This window comes from Heloderma suspectum, chromosome 2, assembly GCF_057233095.1.
Source record: "Heloderma suspectum isolate Gila_16-S chromosome 2, 16-S_ref, whole genome shotgun sequence".
Classification (NCBI taxonomy): Eukaryota; Metazoa; Chordata; class Lepidosauria; order Squamata; family Helodermatidae; genus Heloderma; species Heloderma suspectum.
This window is the reverse complement of record NC_139459.1, coordinates 246412261-246432443: the sequence shown is the minus strand read 5'-3', so window position 1 is coordinate 246432443 and position 20183 is coordinate 246412261. Positions and strand designations below refer to the sequence as shown.

At 46.6% G+C, this 20183-nt stretch overlaps 1 protein-coding gene across 1 annotated transcript in view; it reads left to right on the top strand.

The window, feature by feature from the left end:
• ABLIM3 (actin binding LIM protein family member 3) overlaps positions 1-20183 on the top strand; it is a 115038-nt gene that overhangs the window by 55103 nt on the left and 39752 nt on the right. Inside the window, exons 5-6 of the mRNA XM_084838677.1 lie at positions 3648-3774; positions 7129-7222. Coding sequence (XP_084694803.1) covers positions 3648-3774; positions 7129-7222 — 221 coding nt within the window. The remainder of the gene's footprint in view (positions 1-3647; positions 3775-7128; positions 7223-20183) is intronic.

Genomic DNA, 20183 nt, shown 5'->3' with positions numbered 1-20183 from the left:
TCTTGGCTTGGAATCTTACCAATCTATGTCCACTGAAGTAAGAGGGAGGTAGCAGAAATGTGTACTTGGTGACAACACATCTTTTCTTCATCAGCTTTTGCATCACCCACATGCCTAGTCCAGGATCCAGGCATCACAGTGCCTAGCCCTCCTTGTTATGCGCTGCCTCATTAGATCATGTGGTGTCATAGAATGTGATAAAATCTTGGACGACATTCCATCTACATTTTTGGTTGAAGTTTTTGTCCCTGGCATTTTGTGGAATGATGAAATTGGCAACTTCCCTTTCAGTGTCAAATTTTCAGAGTTTCCACCTCTGAAGGAAGGTGAAATGGCCTCTTGAGTAGGCACATTTTGTGTTCCATTTGTATGGTGTCAGACATAGAAATGGTGAGATGTGGGGTGCAATCCACAGAGAAGTGCCAAGGTTCTTCAAATTAAATGGGTATGGGTAGAAGTCATTTCAAGCATGACTTCTATGGGAAAGTTTTTTGGTGGATTGTGTCCCATGTTATTTACCAGAAAAGGGATATCATTTAGATTTTCTGTCCTAGGCACCAAAATATCTTTGGCTGCTTTTGCTTCCATTCTTGAGATACCCATAACACCAAGGTACTATGTAATACTACTCACAGCACTTGAGGAAATCCCATTCCTCTCTTAGGGCACAATCTATGCTGGCTGGGGTATGCTGGGAGTTGTGAGATTTTTTCTGTCTAAACATGCATAGGATTGCACCCTTAAGGTACTTCTTGTAGGTCAATATTGTGGGTTCTGATTGTTGTCAGATGTATAAAATTCAGTTCTCAAATGAAACGGATCTCTCAGAATCCAACTTGCTAGCCAACCGTTCCTGCTGCAGGAAACACAGAAACAAGGTGCAGTGAATACAGCAGGTAGCACTGAGTCTGCTGAATAAGCACAAAGATGCTAATCTCTTCCCTCCCTGCTCGATTTCCAGGAACCTGTTTAGAGAGCCCTAAAAAAAAAAAAAACCAATGTGAAGACCACTATATGGTTTTCCCCCCCTCTTCCCTCCCTATGCACTGTACCATTGTCAGGTCACCGGAAGACCACATCCTCCCCTGAAATGCACTCCTACTCCTAGATAGATTCCTCTCCTTGGCTGCATGGCTCAGGTTACTCGAGGGCACCATAGATTATTCATAACCAGCTGCAAGCAGCATTCGGGATGTGAATGGCCAAAGGACAGCATCTCTCTGCCATTCTGTCTGCACCTTTATTAGCCACTGCTTTTAATGCACCTCCACCATTGCTGCTCATATGGCATCTAGCAGTGATTTCAGAAAGGGAGGCAGGAAGTGTGGAAAGGCTCCAGGATGAAAATGTCCATATATATATATGCTGGAAGTTTCCCTAAGCCACCCTAGCAGTGCAATGTACTGAAAGGATGAGCAGCAAACCTGGACTGGTGTTGACAAATGGGTGACGAAGGAGAAAATAAGTCACAAATAGAAGAAGCTTGCAAATCTGCCTTATGGGTTTTCAACGATCCCTCCAGTGCTTCTGCTAGGTGTGTCAGAATAAAATGTGTGTCGGTCAGGACTGCCCCCCTACGGACCTTCAGCAGCAGCTGGTATTGTTTTGTTTCATTCTGTTTGTTGGGGTGGCCAGCTGGCCTGGATTAACCTTCCAAAACCATCAGCTGGTCCTACACGCAGCCCTTGCATCAAAGTGACTGGTGGAAATCTAAGGGATTCTCAGTGCTGAAGGGACAGGAGAAAAGAAGTTGTCAGAGCAGAGTCAATGTCACAGCTTCCAGGGGCCATGTGCTTCCTGCTGCTGGTCTCAACAGGTAGCAAGGGAAATGGGAATGGAAGAGAGGCCAGTAAATACCTCCCCAGTCCAGACATGGCCAAGGTGGACAGAGGTTAGGGAACAGCTCTTTGTACATTAGCCTGTATCCAAACACATCCTTCCATTCTGCATTTGCCAGTGGGGGACAGAGAAAAGATGGGGGCTGCCCACACTAGTTAAGCCACCATGTGGCCCTGATCTTTGATCAAAATAGTGCAGCATGGCATGGAGATTAAACAGAGTGGCCCTGGATACCCTCAAACCTTGGTGGCATGTAGGAGTTCCACATGCTTTGTTTCCTTTTGCATCTGTGCCAAGATTTCCCTGCATCTTGGTTAGTTATTTCAAAGTGAATGTACTGCTGCAGAAACAGGGAAGGTATGGCCCTCCAGATGTTGTTGGGCTGCAACTCCCATCATCCCTCACCATTAGCTATTCTGGCTAGGGCTGATGGGAGCTGCAGACCAACAACAGTGTGGAGAGCCAGTGTGGTGAGGTGGTCAGGGTGTTGGACTAAGAGATCCAGGTTCTAGTCCTCACTCGGCCATGAAGCTCACTGGGTAACTTTGGGCCAGTCACTGACTCTCAGCCTGACCTACCTCACAAGGATGTTGTGAGGATAACAGGGAGAGGAGGAGGAGGATCATGTATATTGCATGTGGCTCCTTGGGGGAAAGGCGGGATAGCAAAGTAACAAATAAATAAATAATAATAAATAACATCTGGAGGGCCACACATCCCCAATCTCTGTATTACTGTAATGTCATATCAGAACTGGTTCAAACAGCTAGATCAAGAGTTTAAATGACAATATGCAATTCACCAAGAGGAGATGGCAATTAGAATCATAGAATCACAGAAGAGTACAGTTGGAAGGGGCCTATAAGACCATCGAGTCCAACCCCCCGATTAACAGCCATTTGGATTGTTGCAGTTCTGTGCACAGACATATTTCATACTACAGGCATCACTTGCCAAGAGTAAAAAATGGAAAATATGCAAAACCAAGGCAGACTCAACAAATGTGACTTATAACAGGAAGTCCCATTCCATCCTACACTCTCAATTTAATGTAGGGCTGAGTGGAATATCTGTAACTTTCATCTTGAAATATACTTTTTTTTTTTAATGGTGAAGGAAGAAATTTTTTTGGTGACTATCTTTCAAATCAATAAAAAAGTGCCATTTCTCACTACCTGTTGCTGACCTCAGCAGTGACTTTCCTCGGATAAGATCTGGTTATGAGTATACTACACACCCAATTCATTTTACAGACAGACAAGATGGTGGCCTATAATGTGGACACTCTAATGAACAACTTAAATGCTCCCCCGGGTTTCCTCACTCCATGGGCATCTTTGCTGCTGTTGCTGCTGAAAGCAGTGGTTTAATAGCTGCTTGAATCAGTGGCGATGTGTCAACACCACCAATATCAGACCCAGAGTAAGTAAGGATCCCCAGGAAGAGCATTCAAGTTGCTCCCTAGAGCGTCCGTACTATGGGCACCACCATCTTGGATGATTTGGATGTGTAGAATACCTCTTAAAATCATGCAATTGTAATTTTCCAGATTCACTCATATGGATGGTAGAGCTCTTTTCCTGTCAGACAAATAGCTATTACTTACCTGGACGGGATCCTGAATGTGGCACATGGCATCTGGAACATTGGAGTGCTTTGCTGCATTCTTGCATTCAAGCTATTTTTGTGGCTCCAGAAGGCATGCCATTTGTGGGCACAGCTGTCCTTCACTGTCAGAGTCTCAAACCAATTGGGATGCTGCTGCTGTTGCTGTGTTGCTAATTCTCTGTGTTTCCCTTGTTTCCTAGAATGTGCAGGTTGCAAGGAGGAGATCAAGCAAGGTCAGTCACTCCTGGCCCTAGAGAAACAGTGGCATGTCAGCTGCTTCAAGTGTCAAACCTGTGGAATCATCCTGACTGGAGAATACATTAGCAAGTGCGTGTTCCCCGCCCCCCTGTTCCTCCTCCTGACCCACATCCCTCATCTGTCTGCTGGGTGGGTGGGGATTGCATCAAAGCTGAGCATTTGAATGGTGCCCTTGAAGGACTCCAGGCTGCACCATCTGAATTACCCAGTTCAACTTTGCACATTACAGACAAGCAAGCAGGGCAATAGGAAATGCAAGTGAGTCATCCCTCCTCTTTTGCACTTCCTGTGTAATGTGCAAAAAGGGGAGTTTTGCATCTCTTGCTGTGGCGAGATCTGTGTGCTCTGCTTGCATCTGGAATGCATGGCTGTCAATGCAAGAGAGTGAGATGGGCCTTCTTTCACACATCACAAAGGAAGCAGGAGTTACTTGCACTTCTTTTCACCCTGTCTCTTTGTGTGAAACTGCTGCAAGATTGAAGCTGTAACCTCTTGAGGGACCTTGCCTTCTAAGGGATGGTTCAGCACCCTCAAGTTTCATTTTCAAAAGTAATTCTCTGGCTGTTGAACTTATGGATAATGCGCAACCGATATTCTTCCCAACCTGCTTAGCAAGAAGTAAAGCTGTTCTCCCCTTCCACTCTTCTTGCCAACGTGTATGAAGGTACGCAGATGTCATGGCTGAAAGCACTTGGGCACCTAGATTCATAGAGCAGGAAGGGGCATCAAAGGCATCTAGTCCCACCCCCACCGATAAGGAGATCCATGGCTCTAGCATCCCTGATAGCACTGGCATTTCTTAGGAAACCAATTAATTAATTAATTAACTTCAATAATTTTAAGTGTTATTTAGGTTTTTACCCTGATTTACAATGCTTCTCCTTCAGTGTACTATTACATCAGGGGTGGAGAATGTGTGGCCCTCCAGATGTTGGTGGATTGCAACTCCCATCAGCCCTAACCAGCATAGCCAATGGTGAGGGATAATGGGAGTTGTAGTCCAGCAAGATCTGGAGGGCCACACATTTCCCGTCCTTGTCTTAGGATCATCCACCATAACACTATGTTTGACTATGGGCCTTGTAGATATAAAGTGCAGTGGGCAATCAGGTAATGTTGGTGCCAGAAAGCAACCCTCTTTGGAGGAGCCCAGCAGGTCAGCTTTTATGCAGGTGTCATTCAACAGGGCACAGGAATGCTGCAGTGTATACTGCATATACCTCCAATGAGTGGATGGATAAGAGTTAGATACAACACTATTACAGAAGCCCAGTGCCAGGTAATATTTGAGGCTATTTAATGAGAATAACATTCTCTCTCAACTAAGTAACATGGAGAAATCACTTTTATTGGGGGTTAAACTATCTTTAATTCACTCAAGATAACTGTTGGTAAAACTGCCATCAGCTACTGAAAGTGACTGGGCAGCTTCTGCTAAAATCCAATTTAAAAGCCACATTACGTTTTCACTGTTCAATTAATGATTTAATTACTTGATCACACTGATTAATCAATGAATATGTTCAGCCCTTGAGCAATCCCTGAATGTTAGGGCAAATGGCCCTCTGGGTCATTTCACACAGACATTAATCCTTGTGCTGGGAAAGGCTTGGAAAGCATAACATGTGAATGTCTATATGAGTAAGTGCTAAGCTTCATTCCTGTATACATGCATTAGGTAACAGGCAAAAAAAATAGCATAGCAATTCAAACACAAGCATTGCATGTTTTTACATGCTTTTCTCCCTGAAACAAATATTCGTGACTCTGTAGAACAGCCTTTCCCTGCCTGGCACCTTCCAGATGTTTTGGACTGCGATTCCCATCAGCCCTAGCCAGCATGGCCAATGGTCAGGAATGCTGAGACTTGTAGTCCCAAACATCTGGTGGGCATCAGGTTGGAGAAGGCTGTTGAGGGAAATGTAATATGTGAAGCAGCTTTTCTTAGACTTGCCTGCTACTCAAAGAGCGTTCCGCTATTTGAATACATGCTTGCTTCCTTTTGAGTCCTTTACCACCTTTAACCATGTATACTTCTTTCTCGGGATACAACGTCAGGCCTCATTCCAGCCTGCATCAGGGACCTGCCCTCCCTTAGGCTCAGCAGGGTCACAGTTCTGTCCTGCCCTTTGTTAGGCCACAGCACAAGGCCTAACTTTTCCTCATCATGTGTATTTACCCATTCTGTGCATTTCTGAATTCATCTAAGCCTACTGAGAGCAGGAAAAGCGTTTCTCAAAGAGCTCACTCATTGCCCCATCCCTGACGCAGGCCCCGGTTCATGAAGAACCATCAAGCTCAAGCAGCTGCACGCTGTACTGAATGGACCCAAGCGGACTGTGAGCAGATTTACATAAGCGGGCAATAGTAGCTCCACTGTATGCCGTACATAATGACACTCCATTTCAAAATCTAGTTGTCCTATTTACACACACACACACACACACACACATTAAAGTTACATCCTACCCCCAGTAGTGACACACTTCTTAGAACTGGTGTGGTTGCAGTGAAAGATAACAAGATCAGGGAATCTTAGCCTAAATCCCTGAATGCTTTTTGAGAGAAATTCATGATACTAGGGTAATGTACCTGTTGACTGAGGGCACATTCCCTGCCACGGGGCATCTTCATGCCCTTGAAACTGCCCTCCTGCTTCTGCCTGAGCAGTGCCAGCCCCAGGTTTTTGAGGGTCTTTGGGCAAGGGACCCTCACTGCCCCCCCCCTCGGTGAGCCTACCTCTTCACTGCCATTGTCACCAGCTGCAATTGTTCCTCATCCTCTTTCTCATCATGGCCACCACCGGCTTGCCTGACAGACAGAGAGCCAGGGAACAAGCAGGCAGTGGCATCTACAGCTCCTCTTTCTCACCAGCACCATTGTCCGGGCCAAAGTGAGGGGCAGGTGAACAAGTAGGTTGCAATGATGAAAAGGAGCAACTCCGGGGGTCTCTGTCAGTGGGCCCCTGCTGGGGTGTGGCCCTGTGCCTCAGGAACAGAGGTGAAATCTGTAATATAATCCTTGCCTCCCCCCATCCTGAGCAGAGCAATAATGAACAGAAGCCAGTCTTGTGGTGGTGGAAAGACACACCACAGCATGAGAAACCAGAGGGGGAGAGAAGGAAAAGAGAAGCTGAGGTGGGAGGAAGCGCACCCCCCCCCCCAGGGTAAACACAGCCCTCATGAAGTTCCCTGGGTTTAATGAGAGCTACTAACTCACTCTCCCTTCTGAACACCAGCATACATAGCCCAAAGGCAGTTTTTCCCCTTGGTGCCCTTCACTTTCGCTTGGGTGACCTTACAACATCCTGCTGTGCAAAACAACACTGAATTTGTGCTTGGTGAAGTGGGGCGGGGATGAGGGGAGAATCTTTACTGCCCAGATCCCTCTTCTAAGCCTCACAGCCTGAATCTTTTCCCACAGGGACGGCATTCCATACTGTGAATCTGACTATCACGCCCAATTTGGCATTAAATGTGAGACCTGCAACCGGTACATCAGTGGCAGGGTCCTGGAGGTGAGTCCAGCACAGACAGGCACCCGTACGCGACATCAGTGTAATTGTTATCATGATGTCAAGGAAGTATTCAGCCTGTGCTTTGTATTCAGAAGAGGTACCCAGACCACTGTTGTCTCTCTCTAACTCCACCAATACTACACAGTGCCACTAGAACTTCTAGCACATCTCATTACAAAGGATACTTGGAAAACTATGGGATGATCTGACAAAGATAATTATTAGAGAACAAGGATCAGGGCTTCTTTTGCTCCTGCCATTTCCTAGGCTGTCTCTATGCTACAAAGGTAAAATAGAGATTGTTATTTGTATTGCTGTAAAGGAGTGGGTCCTGGGAAAGAGATGCATTATACTTCAGAATCTGAGTGACAAGAGGAGAAAAAGCAGCTGTGCATTACAAATATATAGGCAAGCCTAGAGGAAGCTAAATATAGCTGGCTATACATAGATGAAGCAGGGAGTGCTAAAAATTGGCATGGCTGCAGCTGCATTACAGAGCATGGAGTATGCATTCAAATATATAATCTGGTAGCTGCAGTGGAATCTTGCATATACCAGCAACATTGTTTTTGGAAGTATGCTTCTGGCCCTCATGACAGCAGAGAAAAACACCTGAAAATATGTGAGGACTGGAGCTACTGCTAAATATTGGGGGATGTGTGCTAATGTAGTAGTGGTGGATGTTTTCCAGTCAACACAGGTTCCACTCGCTTTCAGTGGCTCACAGGCCTTACATACCTGTTGTCCTGCCAGTGAATCTAAACCCTCAGTCTGCAACAAAGACTGGCAAAAAAATGTCCAAATGGAAACTAAATTTGTTTAATCAAAATGAAGTATGCAAATAAAGCCATGTCAGACACATGTCTCAGATTTGCACAGCACATTACATTTAGATTGTAAGCACAGAATTCCTCAGCCACTGATATGGCACCAGGCCCATATAAGAGCATAACAAAGTAGCCCTATCTAGTCCATTATCCTGTTTCACAGTCACCAACAGATGCTGTCAGGAAGCTCACAAGCAGGATATGAGGGCAATAGCCCTCTCCCACTGTTGTCTCCCAGCAACTGGTATGCATGGGCATGGTGTGTCTGATCCTGGAGGTAGCATATAGCTATGATGTCTAGTAGCCATTGTTAGCCTTATCCTCCATTAATTTGTAAACAAAAAACAACCCTTTTACAGGTGTCCAAGTTGCTGGCCGTCAGCACATCTTGTGGGAGTGAATTGCATAGTTTAACTCTGCATAAAGAAGTACTTCCTTTTTGACTGTCCTGTGTCTTTCACCATTCAGCTAGACTGGAGGACTTCATTGGGTTCTAGTAATATGAAAGAGGGAGAAAAACATCTCTCTATCCACTTTCTCCTGACCCTGCATAATTTTATAATCCTCAATCATGTCACCTTTTATTCACTTTTTTTTTTTTCCCTAAAGTAAGAAATTCTAAACATTGAGATTCATCCTCAATGGGGAATTGCCCCAGCCCCCTGTCCATTTTGGTCTCCCTTTTCTGCACCTTTTGCAGCTCTGCACCTTTTTCTTTTTGAGATGCAGCGGCCATACACAGCATTCAGAGTATGGTCACACCATAGATTTGTATAAAGGCATGATGTTCCTCTCTGGAAGAGCATGGAAAAGGACAAAACAGCTACCTTTGCCTACCATGAAGTGCTTGACCTTTTCGCCTAGACAGCACCTGAAGCCCCACTTCTGGGGTTTCTTGTTCTGTGCTTCCTAACAACCTCCAAATGCACTGGAGAAAAAGGTACTTTTCTGGCACACATTTCCTCTCCCAGTCCTAGGCATTTCAGCAACAACTGCCTCACTGGCTGCAATAACCATCAATAACTCTCCCTGCCCTCCAGGTGATACTAGCACATTTTCCAGATGCTTTCCTCAGTCCATCCACCTGAGAGAATGCTCTGTAGCCAGGTGCCACCCTGCCTTTCAATGTGGCAACAAAATCTGGCCCAGCTGCTAGCCATGCAGCAATGTGCTAGCAATGAAAGGAGCCACGGTGGTAGAAGGCTGTGACTGTAAGGGGAAACCAGAGAGCCCAGGGCAAACATTCCAGGAGCCAGCTCTCATGTAGAATGAGATAGCTAAAGTAGGGACACTCCAGGCTGCTGGGTCTAAGTGAATGACAAAACAGAAGCTTTTACTTTAATGGCGACAGTAAGTCAAGCGGATTAAAATGGAATTGGGTTTTCCTTTAAGAGGAATCAGGGAAAGTTGCTTTGTCATCCCTGCACATTTTGAGTCTTCCCCCCCCCTTTTTTTTTTAAACAGCTCAGTGGGGAATTAATGATCCCACACTTAATGCATGCAGCAGCCGCTGAGTCTGAATAGGGATTAACTTGTGCTAGGGCTCAGATTCAGCTCCAGAATCTGTTTTCAGTACCATGCCTGATTCCTGGAATATGTGAAGTCCTGTTAAAGAAAAGTGTCTCTGAGCATCTGCAGAATGTGTTCGTCCTTCACTAAGTAATTTCAACCTGCCCCAATCTATTTAGGATTAAGGAGCAGGGCAGATAGCATGAAGGCAGGCTTGAACATTGGCACAGGCTGTAAGGGAAAGAATCATACCAGCCCTGGCAGCACCACTTTTTCTTGGTTAGGTGCTTGTCAGTTTCATGTCCAGTTTTTTTTCTCCTAGACCTGCACTGGCCATCTGCTTCCAGACTTTAATAAAGGCCTGTCTCTAGAGTGAAACTGACATGAATCTGCCCTGCATCCAACCATCTGACTATTCAAAAGCCACACTGAAGGGATCTTAAGACCCATATCATGTGAAGCAGCCCTGAAAGGCCGGGAGCTTAGGCTTCAATTCAAGGCTGTAACTCAGTTGCCCCTCCATTTCCCATCTGTCTGCCCCAGGCAGTCAAGCCAAGACATGTGGTGCGGGCGGCTCTGGAACAATGTATTTGAATCATGCTGCCTGGCATAAGGAAGACAGCACTGTATACCAGAGACTGTTTTGATATTAAGCAGGGTTCACCTATGTTTTAATCTTTGTAAACTGCCCAGAGAGCTTTGGCTATTGGGTGGTATGGAAATGGAATTGAATGAATGAATGAATGAATGAATGAATGAATGAATGGTGGGTTATACGCCTTAAAATGAATAAATGATAAGCACTTGGCCAATTGAGCTGCATTAGGGATACAACCTCCTGCATGGCGTTAGAGCCCAGAGGCAGAGGTGCCCAGGTTGGAAGCTTCAGAATGTGCAGAAAGTGGATCAGAAAACATCCGATGGACTATATAGTCCAGTCAGAGGAGGCTGGTGGCTCCTATGTCAGTGGGGTGGTGAATCCACTCTGGGTTGCAGTCAGAGCCAGTGAGAACTCTAATGCTGAACCCATTTGGGGGATAGGATTCAGCACCTTGGATAGCTCCTTTGGCACTCTGGCTGGTTCACTGCCCCACTGACATAGGAGCCACCAGCCTCCACAGAGTCCAGTGCCTTGGATCTCCACTCCAACGCTACGTTCCTCAGCCGTGCATATTGGCTTAGAGCTACTTCGCTTGTGATGGGAATAATGGTGTAGTGGAGGCGGGGCTCACAGGGTCGAAATATCAGGACTTTCTGATTAGCAGGGATGATGACATCCTCTGCCACTGACCCCCACCCCCACCCCTCCCTCCCTCCCTCCCTCCCTCCGGCTTCTTGTTCCCTCTGAGCTTAGCTGCAGTCCTCACAGTAGCTGGGGTGAGGGGTGGGGAGTGGATTTCCGCAGCAACGGTATATTGTAGCGAGCTGTTGCTGTTGTAATGCAAAGTATTTTGGGGTGGCTTGGTCTAGAATGGGCGGTTAAGACCCATTGGCTTTACAAAAGAGCTGCTCCTGCTAGAACTCGTTTGGTGATATGGAGCAACACAACTGCCTGCTTTGGGGGGCGGGGGGGCGGCTACAGGGACTGTCATGATGAGCATCCGCACTTGAAGCTTTGCCACTACATCAGAGAATGGAAGGGCAAGTTCTTGTTTGCTTCATAAGAAATACTGGGGGAAGGGTTGGGGGAAGCTGCGTGTTTGAAGACTCACAGCAAACCTATGCTTCTCAGCCAATTGTGACTCCCTTGGGACACACTTTCAGACTCCTGTCTCCTGTCTACACATTATGCTGCTCAGAATGGAGATGCACAGTGGACAAACAGATTCCTTCTTTTTTTGAATTGCACCCCATTTGTCTTGGTCGGTGGGATTCCTGCAGTCTGGTCATGGGAAGCCCCTTGTACCATCAAGATAGGATTGGCTGGAAATAGGTCAGCTGGGCTTTGGCAAGATTCTCTTTGTGACCCTGGAGCTTGGCACAAGGAGGAGACCCAGGCTTGACATGTTGCGTAACGAAGGCAGCAAAGCCAACAGGCCACCCAGGAATCCCGTGGGCATGGTACGACCTCTGTTTTTGAGAAATTCAGAGCACAGTCCCTTTGCACACCCTTCCAGTCATCTCTTGGCCTGCAAGCTCAGCCTCTCAGGGTTTTCCTTGCTTGTGCTGGGAAACACCGGCAGTGTCTCTGCGACACTGAGCCAGCTAGCCACAGTGTAACAGATCAGTCAGGATGGTGAGGATGCCCAGGAGTTTGATGCCCACTGGGCAGGCCTGGGATCCTGTCACCCTCCAAGCGGCAGGCTCCCACCCTCCTCCTTGACAAAGTTTGGTCTAAGAGTGCCTTGAACAATCTTCAGCCATAATCAGCCTTCGTCTGCTTCAGCCTCTGGGTGTCCCAGATGACTTTAAGAGGTGCAGCCAGCCATAGATGATTAATGAGTCTTAAAGGAACAACACTCCCCTCCCACTTTGAATTATAATAAGCTCTTTCTTCATAAGTAGGCAGCATCAGGCTCTCACAATGACTGTAATTTTAATCAGGATAAAATACACAAGGCTGTTGTGGTTGCGTTTGTTGGGCAATTGCATCTCCTTTGTGAGAAACCTCCATTAAGAATGAGGATGAGGCCTTAGGAGCTTGCTCCACTTGTGGGCCAAACCGAAACCAAAGAGAAATCCCACAAGGTGCTTTGCCAGGTAATTGAGAGAGACCACAAGCAAAAGAGACTGCTGCTGGGCAAATGCTATTGCTGAGTGAGATGTCCACAAAGGAAAACAATTCTGTAACTACAATATCTCTATATGGAATACATTTGGTGCTTGCTTTCCATGGTTTCTTATTTTTCTTAATAAAATATGGCCAATTCTTTCCTGGAGCTGAAGGAATGTTTTTGTGCAAACTTGTCCAGATGCCCCCAGTGACAGGCATCTCTAGGTTTTTCAGTTGGAAAAATAGTGATGGCCGCCAGCTTAGAATCATTTTAAAGGTTTTAGAGCAGGGGTACGCAACCCGGTGCCCTCCATATGTTTCGGACAAAACTCCCATTTGCCCAGCCAGCATCACTAGTGGTCAGAGGTTATCAGAACTGTTGTGCAAAATGTCACCAGGTTGCCTACTCTTAGTTTAGAGGAATTTATAGAGGGTAAACCCATCACTGTCTCTTAGCCATTATAACTAAATGGCACCTCCATATTCAGTGGCAGAATATATCTGAGTACCAAGAGCTTTTGTACATGAGCCATTTATTGTGCACTGATCGTTCCCTACTTATAGTTGTTTACGGGTTCTTGAGATGACATCATGACATTCCAGTTTTGCTTCTATTATTAACCAGCTCTTCTGGCGAGTTTTTTTTAGGGTCGGGGAAATGGGGTATTATTTCTGAAAGCAAAAGAAAATGTAGTTTCCTACTTGTGTTATTGCACTATTCTGCTGTACTACAGTGCTAGCTAGAGGCTATGTTGCAAAAAAGCAGGAAAGGAAAAGCTCTTTGTGTAGAGCTTGAATCTCAATTCTGTGCTAAAACTGAAAGTAGATACAGTGGATTAACAGCCTCATGTAGAAAAGCTCCAAGTCCTGAGGCCAAACTGCAGGGAGGGCTGATGCCTCCAGATACGCTGCTTGTGAGCTTTTCAGCTGGCTGCTGTGGGATAGACATACTCTTACAGTGCAATCCTGTATGTGACTACTTGGAAGAAAGACCCACTGACATCAGTGGGACTTACTCCCAAGTAAGTGTGCATAGGATTGCAGCCTCAGTGTGATCTAGTAGGGCACTTCTTTTGCTCTAAGACAGCCTACCCCAACCTGGTGCCCTCCAGATGGACTACAACTCCCATCGTGCATGACTTTTGGCCATGCTGTCTGATGAGACCTGGAGTCCAAAATATCTGGAGGGCATCAGGTTGGGGAAAATGGCTCTAGCCACATGTTGACTCCTGCATCCCATATCTGAATACAAATGCCAAAAAATGGTATCTGCATGAGCAAACACATAAGGCTTCCAGAAGTCTTCACTGAGTGCTGACCCATCTCTAGATTAACTATAGTTCCAGTAGTGCAAGTTGTAACCTGCAGCTCTGTGGCTAAGCATAGAAAGCCTCTCTGGTGTAGTGGATAGAGTGTCAAACTAGGACCAGGGAGACCTGGGTTCAGATCCTTGGGTGACCTTGAAGCAGACTCCCTCTCTCTCTCTCTCTCTCTCTCTCTCTCTCTCTGGGCATAGCTTAGCTCTCAGGGTTGTTGTAAGGCTAAAAGTAGGGGTGAAGAGAGAGCCCTGAGTTCCTTGGAGGGACATGTGGAAGAAATTTCCTAGCTGTCAGGGCAGTCACGATGCCTAGCAAGCAGGGCGGAAGTTCTGTTTCTTAATCATATTTTATACCTCATATACACTGCTCAGGGCAGTGTATATGAGGACTCTTCCCAGACCCCCATACTTAACCTTAGATTTAGCCAGCACACATTTGCCCCAGCCTTGGAACTCCTATGAACCAGAAAAGACCATAGAAGGCCAGATGGAAGGGTGAGAGGCACCCTGATCCGCCCTTAATGAGCAGCGTAACTGCTTTTTGGTAGCACAGAACAAGGGCAGGAGGAAAGTCACTAATACCAGTGCAGTTTACAGCACCGGTGGACTCCGCACATTACTTTTGCCTTCAAAGGGGCACTGGCAGCTTAGTCCTTGATCCTATGAGCTGCTGCCTCAGTCCAGTGGCTCATAGGATTGGGCTGTAAGTCCCACAGAACCTTTTCATTCTCCTCTGAGAGTGGCATGTTGGGCTTAAGTGGCCAGCCTTCCTGACACAATTGCATTCGACAGCATCAATCTGTCATTTGGATTTACACTGGTATCGGTTCAGTGATGGGCAGATCGAGGAGAGGCTCAGCTAGCACATTCTCATAAATCTCTGTGGAGTTCTACAGGATGCATGAATTAGCAGGAAAAGTGTCTTGCTGAAGGCACCGAAATATTTATGAAAAGGGAAGGGGGAGAAAAAACATTTGTTGCTTTTGGCTGTAAGTGTCTCAATGATTCATTCCCTCCATTTGCATGATCATCATTGATTTCCAAATTTCCGCTCTTTAGAGTGAGAGAGAAACATCAGATAATGCGGCAGCGTAAGAGACCGCTGAAGCGCTGTGCTTGGATGGTTTTTGAACAGCTCAGCCTTTTTCTTTCTTTCTTTTTTAATGTGTTGAACGAGGCTTCCACTATGGAGAAATTGACTCCTGACAGTGTCTGGAATAAAAATAACCCAGCCTTTCTGGATAATGGGAAATGCAAGAATGAAGTTTCTGTCAGATCCAAGAAAACTGATGTGTGTTTTTGGCAGTGGGGATAGGGGCAGTGCTTGCATTGTCTGGAGAAAGGCAAAAACGCTATTGCATTCTTGCAGCACACAGAGATAATGGTGGCGGAAGAACAGGGGCAGGGGCCCAGTGAGTGAAAGAGTTCCTCTGTGTCTTCATTTGAAGGGGATTCCAGGGCCCACCTAGGGAAAGGTCTGCAGCTCACTGGTAGAGCACCTGCTTTGCACACAGCGGGTCTCAGGTTCCGTTCCTGGCATCTTCCGGTAGGGCTGGAAAACACTTCTGTCTGAACCCTGGAGAGCCACTACTGCTCAGTGTAGACCACCTTTCCTCAACCTAGTGCCCTCCAGATGTGTTGCAGTACAACTCTCATCTTCCCCAGTCAGCATGGCCTCTGGCCATGGTAGCTGGAGATTATGGAGTTGTAATCCAACATGTCTGGAGATGCCAGGTAGGGAAAGGTTGCCACAGGCCGGGGGGGGGGCAGATTCTGTTTTGGAGAAGCTTTCTGGGGCCACAGGCAAAAGTGGCAAGGTCACAGGCAAACGTAGGCAGGGATGAAAGATCCAACAACCCCTCCCAAATTCCATTGTTACCAATGTATAGTAGGAAGCATGTCACTCAGAAGTAAACATGAGCAGCATATCTACTCACAAACAAGCAGGACAAGCCTCTGCATGTCTACACAGAAGCAGGACTGAATCACTCAGCAGCACTTTCAAATAGCATCCCAAATATCAAATCTTATCTGGCCTGCAGGCTGGAGGTTCCCTATCCCTAGCATAGATAAGACTGAGCTAGATGGACCAATGCACTGCCTCAGTATAAAGCAGTGTCCTGTGTTCCTGTTATGCTGCCTTACAACCCCCCCCCCAAGAGCGACTAGTAAAAGAAATATGATATGACATTAGTGCATTCAGCATTTTCCCCACCCCTGCTCCAGTTCATTGGCAGCCACTTTCAAAAGGTGAGGAAACACTGAATGTCATGAAGGAGGTTACCTACAGCTCAAAATGCATTCACACTCATTTCTAGTGTTTTGTGTGCTTCACACTTCCTCCTGCCTCCTCTTGGGGAAGTGGGCTTGCCCTCAGTATAATCACAGACAACTTGGGTCTGCAGTGGCCGCTGTCAGTTTGCATCTTCTACAATGACCGCATTCACCTTGGCCAAATCTTCCGGGAGATTGGCCAAGGGAGGCAGCAACAGACAGGAAACCTGAGAGAGCACCAGGGGACCTGGCCTCAATCCTTCCTACTAGCTGGCCAAGAAATGCTGCATGAGGTGGCTGGGGCTCTGACAAATACTTAGATCACAGAACAGTGGGGCCTGATCATAGAATCATAGGGTTGGAAGGCCTACAAGACCATCAAGTCCAACCCCCTGCTCAATGCAGGAAGCCTGATTCCCAGGCAGTCTCCCACCCAAGTACTAACCAGGGCTGACCCCTTTTCCTCAAAAGTTTCAAAAAGCACAAAAGAGTGTCAAGCTGGGCAATACAAAGCCACAAAGAAGTTGCAGGAAGATTCCCAGGTGGCAACAACAGCCATCCGGGGCTGCAAACAATAGGGGAAAGCCTTGGCTAGAGCCATTGTTTACACAAAAAGGGTTGATTTGGGATGGGCAACAACCCTGAGAAATCCCCAGTCTTACATGGTGATATGGTTACATTTAGGGGAAATTACTTTGAGGCTGGCATACAGTATGTATGCATAATTACATTAGCATTCACTCATCCTATGGCTACTAAATATTTGCAGTTGTGATTAGAAGAGAGTTGCTCCTTCTGATTTTGCATACTTGACTTACAATACCATTAGGCAAGATCACTCTGCTGTCAGTTTTCCTGCCTTAGTGTCAGGAGCGCCCTTGCTGCCTTCTGAAATCCTCAAATAGCCAGAATCAACACACAGGCGATAGGGCTCTTTTCCAAGGCTTTATTTCCATTCAACCTAATGACTCTTACAGATGCTAATTGCATGAGCCTAATGAGGGAAACTTAGGAGAGCTGCCTACTTGGAGTTTCTAGCCTTAGTGAATCAGTTGATCTCCATTTGAAGGTAAAGGTGGGAAGCCTCTGAACTTAAGGGCTAGGAGGCGAAAGTCCACCCCTTTCCCGTGGGGCATCGAGGCGCAGGTATTTGACGTTGCACCAAGCGGGCGGAGTGCCTCCTCTCAGCGCCCTCCATCTCCCGCTTGTCCCTACGCCGGCGCCTAGCATCCCGAAGCTCCAGTTGTCCCTCCCCCTGCCTGTCAGGGTTGCTACCACTCTCAGGAATGTGATCAAGGAGGGGCTCTCCCTCTGGCAGTGCCTCTGAACAGTGCGCGGGTTCCTCTCCCACGGTTTCTACCTCTTCCTCAGAATCAGAACTACTTTGGGGCTCTATGGGCTCTGATCCAACCCTGACACTTAGTTCAGGCAAGGAATTCTTAAAGGAGCCACCTCCTGGTTGCCAACTCTCTATGGAGTTAGCAATGCCTGCCCTACCACTGAGCAGCCTCCTAGCATCTCTCTCTGGATTAATGTGATTGAGAGTTGAATGGGCAACAACTGCTACAATCTGTTTCAAGCAGCAGTCTTGCTGGAGATAATGTTCTCCTGCAAAGCTTGTCTGGGTAAGGAATATTGAGGGGAAGTATCCTGGGGTGCTCAGTTCCTCTCTCAAATAAAATAAACACGCAGAAGTGGAGCCCAGAAGTAATGAGGGACACTAATCACTGGAGGGGTGGACTGCACTAGGACATGTTTCAGGAAATACAAGTTGTGCAGAGACAACCCAAAATACATGCCACTCAGTTATAGGTTGTGTGGGTCAGCCTTTAATCATAGCTAAGATACAAGGTTTGTTTTGCTTCTGAGGCCCAGCAACACATTTTTCATAGGTAAACAACAGAAGAACCACTGCAGAGAAACAAACCTTAGCCCATTTTTTAATTGGGGGGGGGACAATTTTATGACAGAACTGACAAGACTGGTGCACTGTAGTTTGATACTGTGCTGACCATCTAATTATCAACTCTCTTCTTACCAGACTCAAGTCCCACCCTTCTTAGGAAAACCCTTACTAGTCTTAATTCTGACTTTTAACTTTAAAAGTTCCTCCTCTAATTAAAGGCCTTCGCTGGCCTTTGTTTCCCCACACCCTTTAATAATCCCTCATTCTCTTTTGTATTATTGTTATTATTACTGCTGTAAAAGTGTCCCTTTGGGAGCAGTGCTTTGCACGGAATGGAGCTGATTGCACTGAGGCAAGGCAGTGGCTGCATCTGAGCTCTGAAGCCCTGAAAGTGAGTCTATAATTGAATTCCTTACAGGCAGTTTTGAATGGAAGCAAGCTACCAATTAAACCTATTATCCTTGTCAAAGGGCAGGGAGGACAGCCCTGCTACATCACAAGTGGGCGAAATAGTAGGTTGCTATTTCTAATCTTGGAGCATCGTAGTCCCTGGAGCGAAGCAACAGAAAAAAGTTGTCCTCTGGTGGGGGTGTCTAAAGAGAAAACAGGGCTGGAAACTTCAACAACAGGATTGGTTTCCGTTTCTTTTTTGTAACTCTTGTTCTATGGCTGATCTCCCCACTATCGCCAAACGACAATGGTTTGCTTAGTGACAGCTTGCAAAGGAGGAACGTTGCATGGTAGTTAACAGTTCTGATGATACCCTGGGCTTGGCTGCGCTGTGACTTGTCAACCTGCCCAACTTGAGCAAAGTCACTGCACTGACATAAGCTGAAAGCTGGTGGGAAATGTGGTCCCTCTCATCGATGTGAGAGATCTGAGCTGCTGGCCTCTCCTTGGCACAGAGCTAACAGTAGGGTGGCTCCCACAACGTCTCGCTCACGAAACTTCCCCATTGATTTCAAAGGCTGCCGCAGCATTCCAACCTTGGAAAGCAAACTTTGTGTTTAGCGACTAGGCGCCATTTCAATGTCATGTTTTATTATTTTATTAAATTTGACCTATTTCTAAATTGCCCCTGCATGTAATGAGCATTCCAGGTGATTTACAATAAAATGCAACAATTCCAAACAAAAGCTGAAACAATAAAATGTTAAAATACATTACAATAGAACAGGGGAACCTGAAATCAAAGAGCAGCCTTAATCAATAAAAGCTCAATGGAGCAATATAGTTTTCACCAGCTGTCTAAAGGCCGATACCTAACTTGCACCCAGTTTACCAGGTCTAAGAGGTAACATTGGGTGCAAAGCAACAGTGGACCTTTGCCCTTTGTCTGCAGCTCAGTTCAGTCCTATTGGGAACATCCTGAGGACATGTCTGACTGACTGGTGTTACAGGAGTTTTGTGTCACAGTAGGTGCCCTGATGTAAGTCTCAGAGGAGTCCAAGAATCACGCGATCAGAGATTATATCCTTCTTGCTGGCTTTATTTGCAAAAAAACATTTCCAGAGCTGCAACTAAGCCTGGATGACATCAGGCGGGTTCTCACGTCACTTTAAGCCATGGTGGTGTATAAGCTACTCACAGTAGCTTATAAGCTTCTGTGTCCCACACAATCAGACAAATAAGCTACTTATGCATAGCTTATTTTCCCCACCCTTGCCCTCCTCCCTCTACAGTCCTCCCACTCAGCTGAGATGGTATCCCAGCTTCCTTTGTGTTGGAAACCAAATCCTAGCATCCCCTGGGCCACCACTGTGTCACCTGCATCTCTTCGATTGGCCTATCTCGCGCTAGGGGCATATTCTTCTGTCTCTGCCGGACCCCTGCCATTATCCGCGCGTTGCCAATTGTTAGCTGCTTTTCCCGCTCCTGCCTCCTCCTCCTGCCGCCCACTTCCCAGCCAGTTTTCTAAGCCCTGCCCACCTTCCCTAATCACACTATTGTGCTACCACACTACTGCAAAGTTACACAACCACAGCCTTCCCTAATTGCTTCTCTCGTGCCTGCTTGAGATTGCACAGGGTTTAGTTTGTGCCTCAGGTGCATGACTTCAAGGGGGACCTGTGTATGAAGTTGGTGGAAAGTGGGCTTTGCAGTGCCTTGGCACAGCTTGATTTTAAGAGCCCATGCTTCCCTTTGAAGTGATGCAGTTGAGGCCCAAGCCAAACCCTGTGCAACCTCAAGCAGGCACGACCGAAGCCCGCTTTGCACCACAAAGGGAGCGGGAGCTGTAACTCCTTGACAGTTTCCTGGAATGGGGCGGTGTCTCCTCATGGGGAGCCATCAAATGCTGTGCTGGATAACTGCACAACTTTGCTTTTTCAGGAAAGGTGAGCAGTTTTTCTCCCTATTCCCCTATCTTCCCCTATTTACTATTTTGTAGTTGCCTCATTCCCTCTTCACTTTTT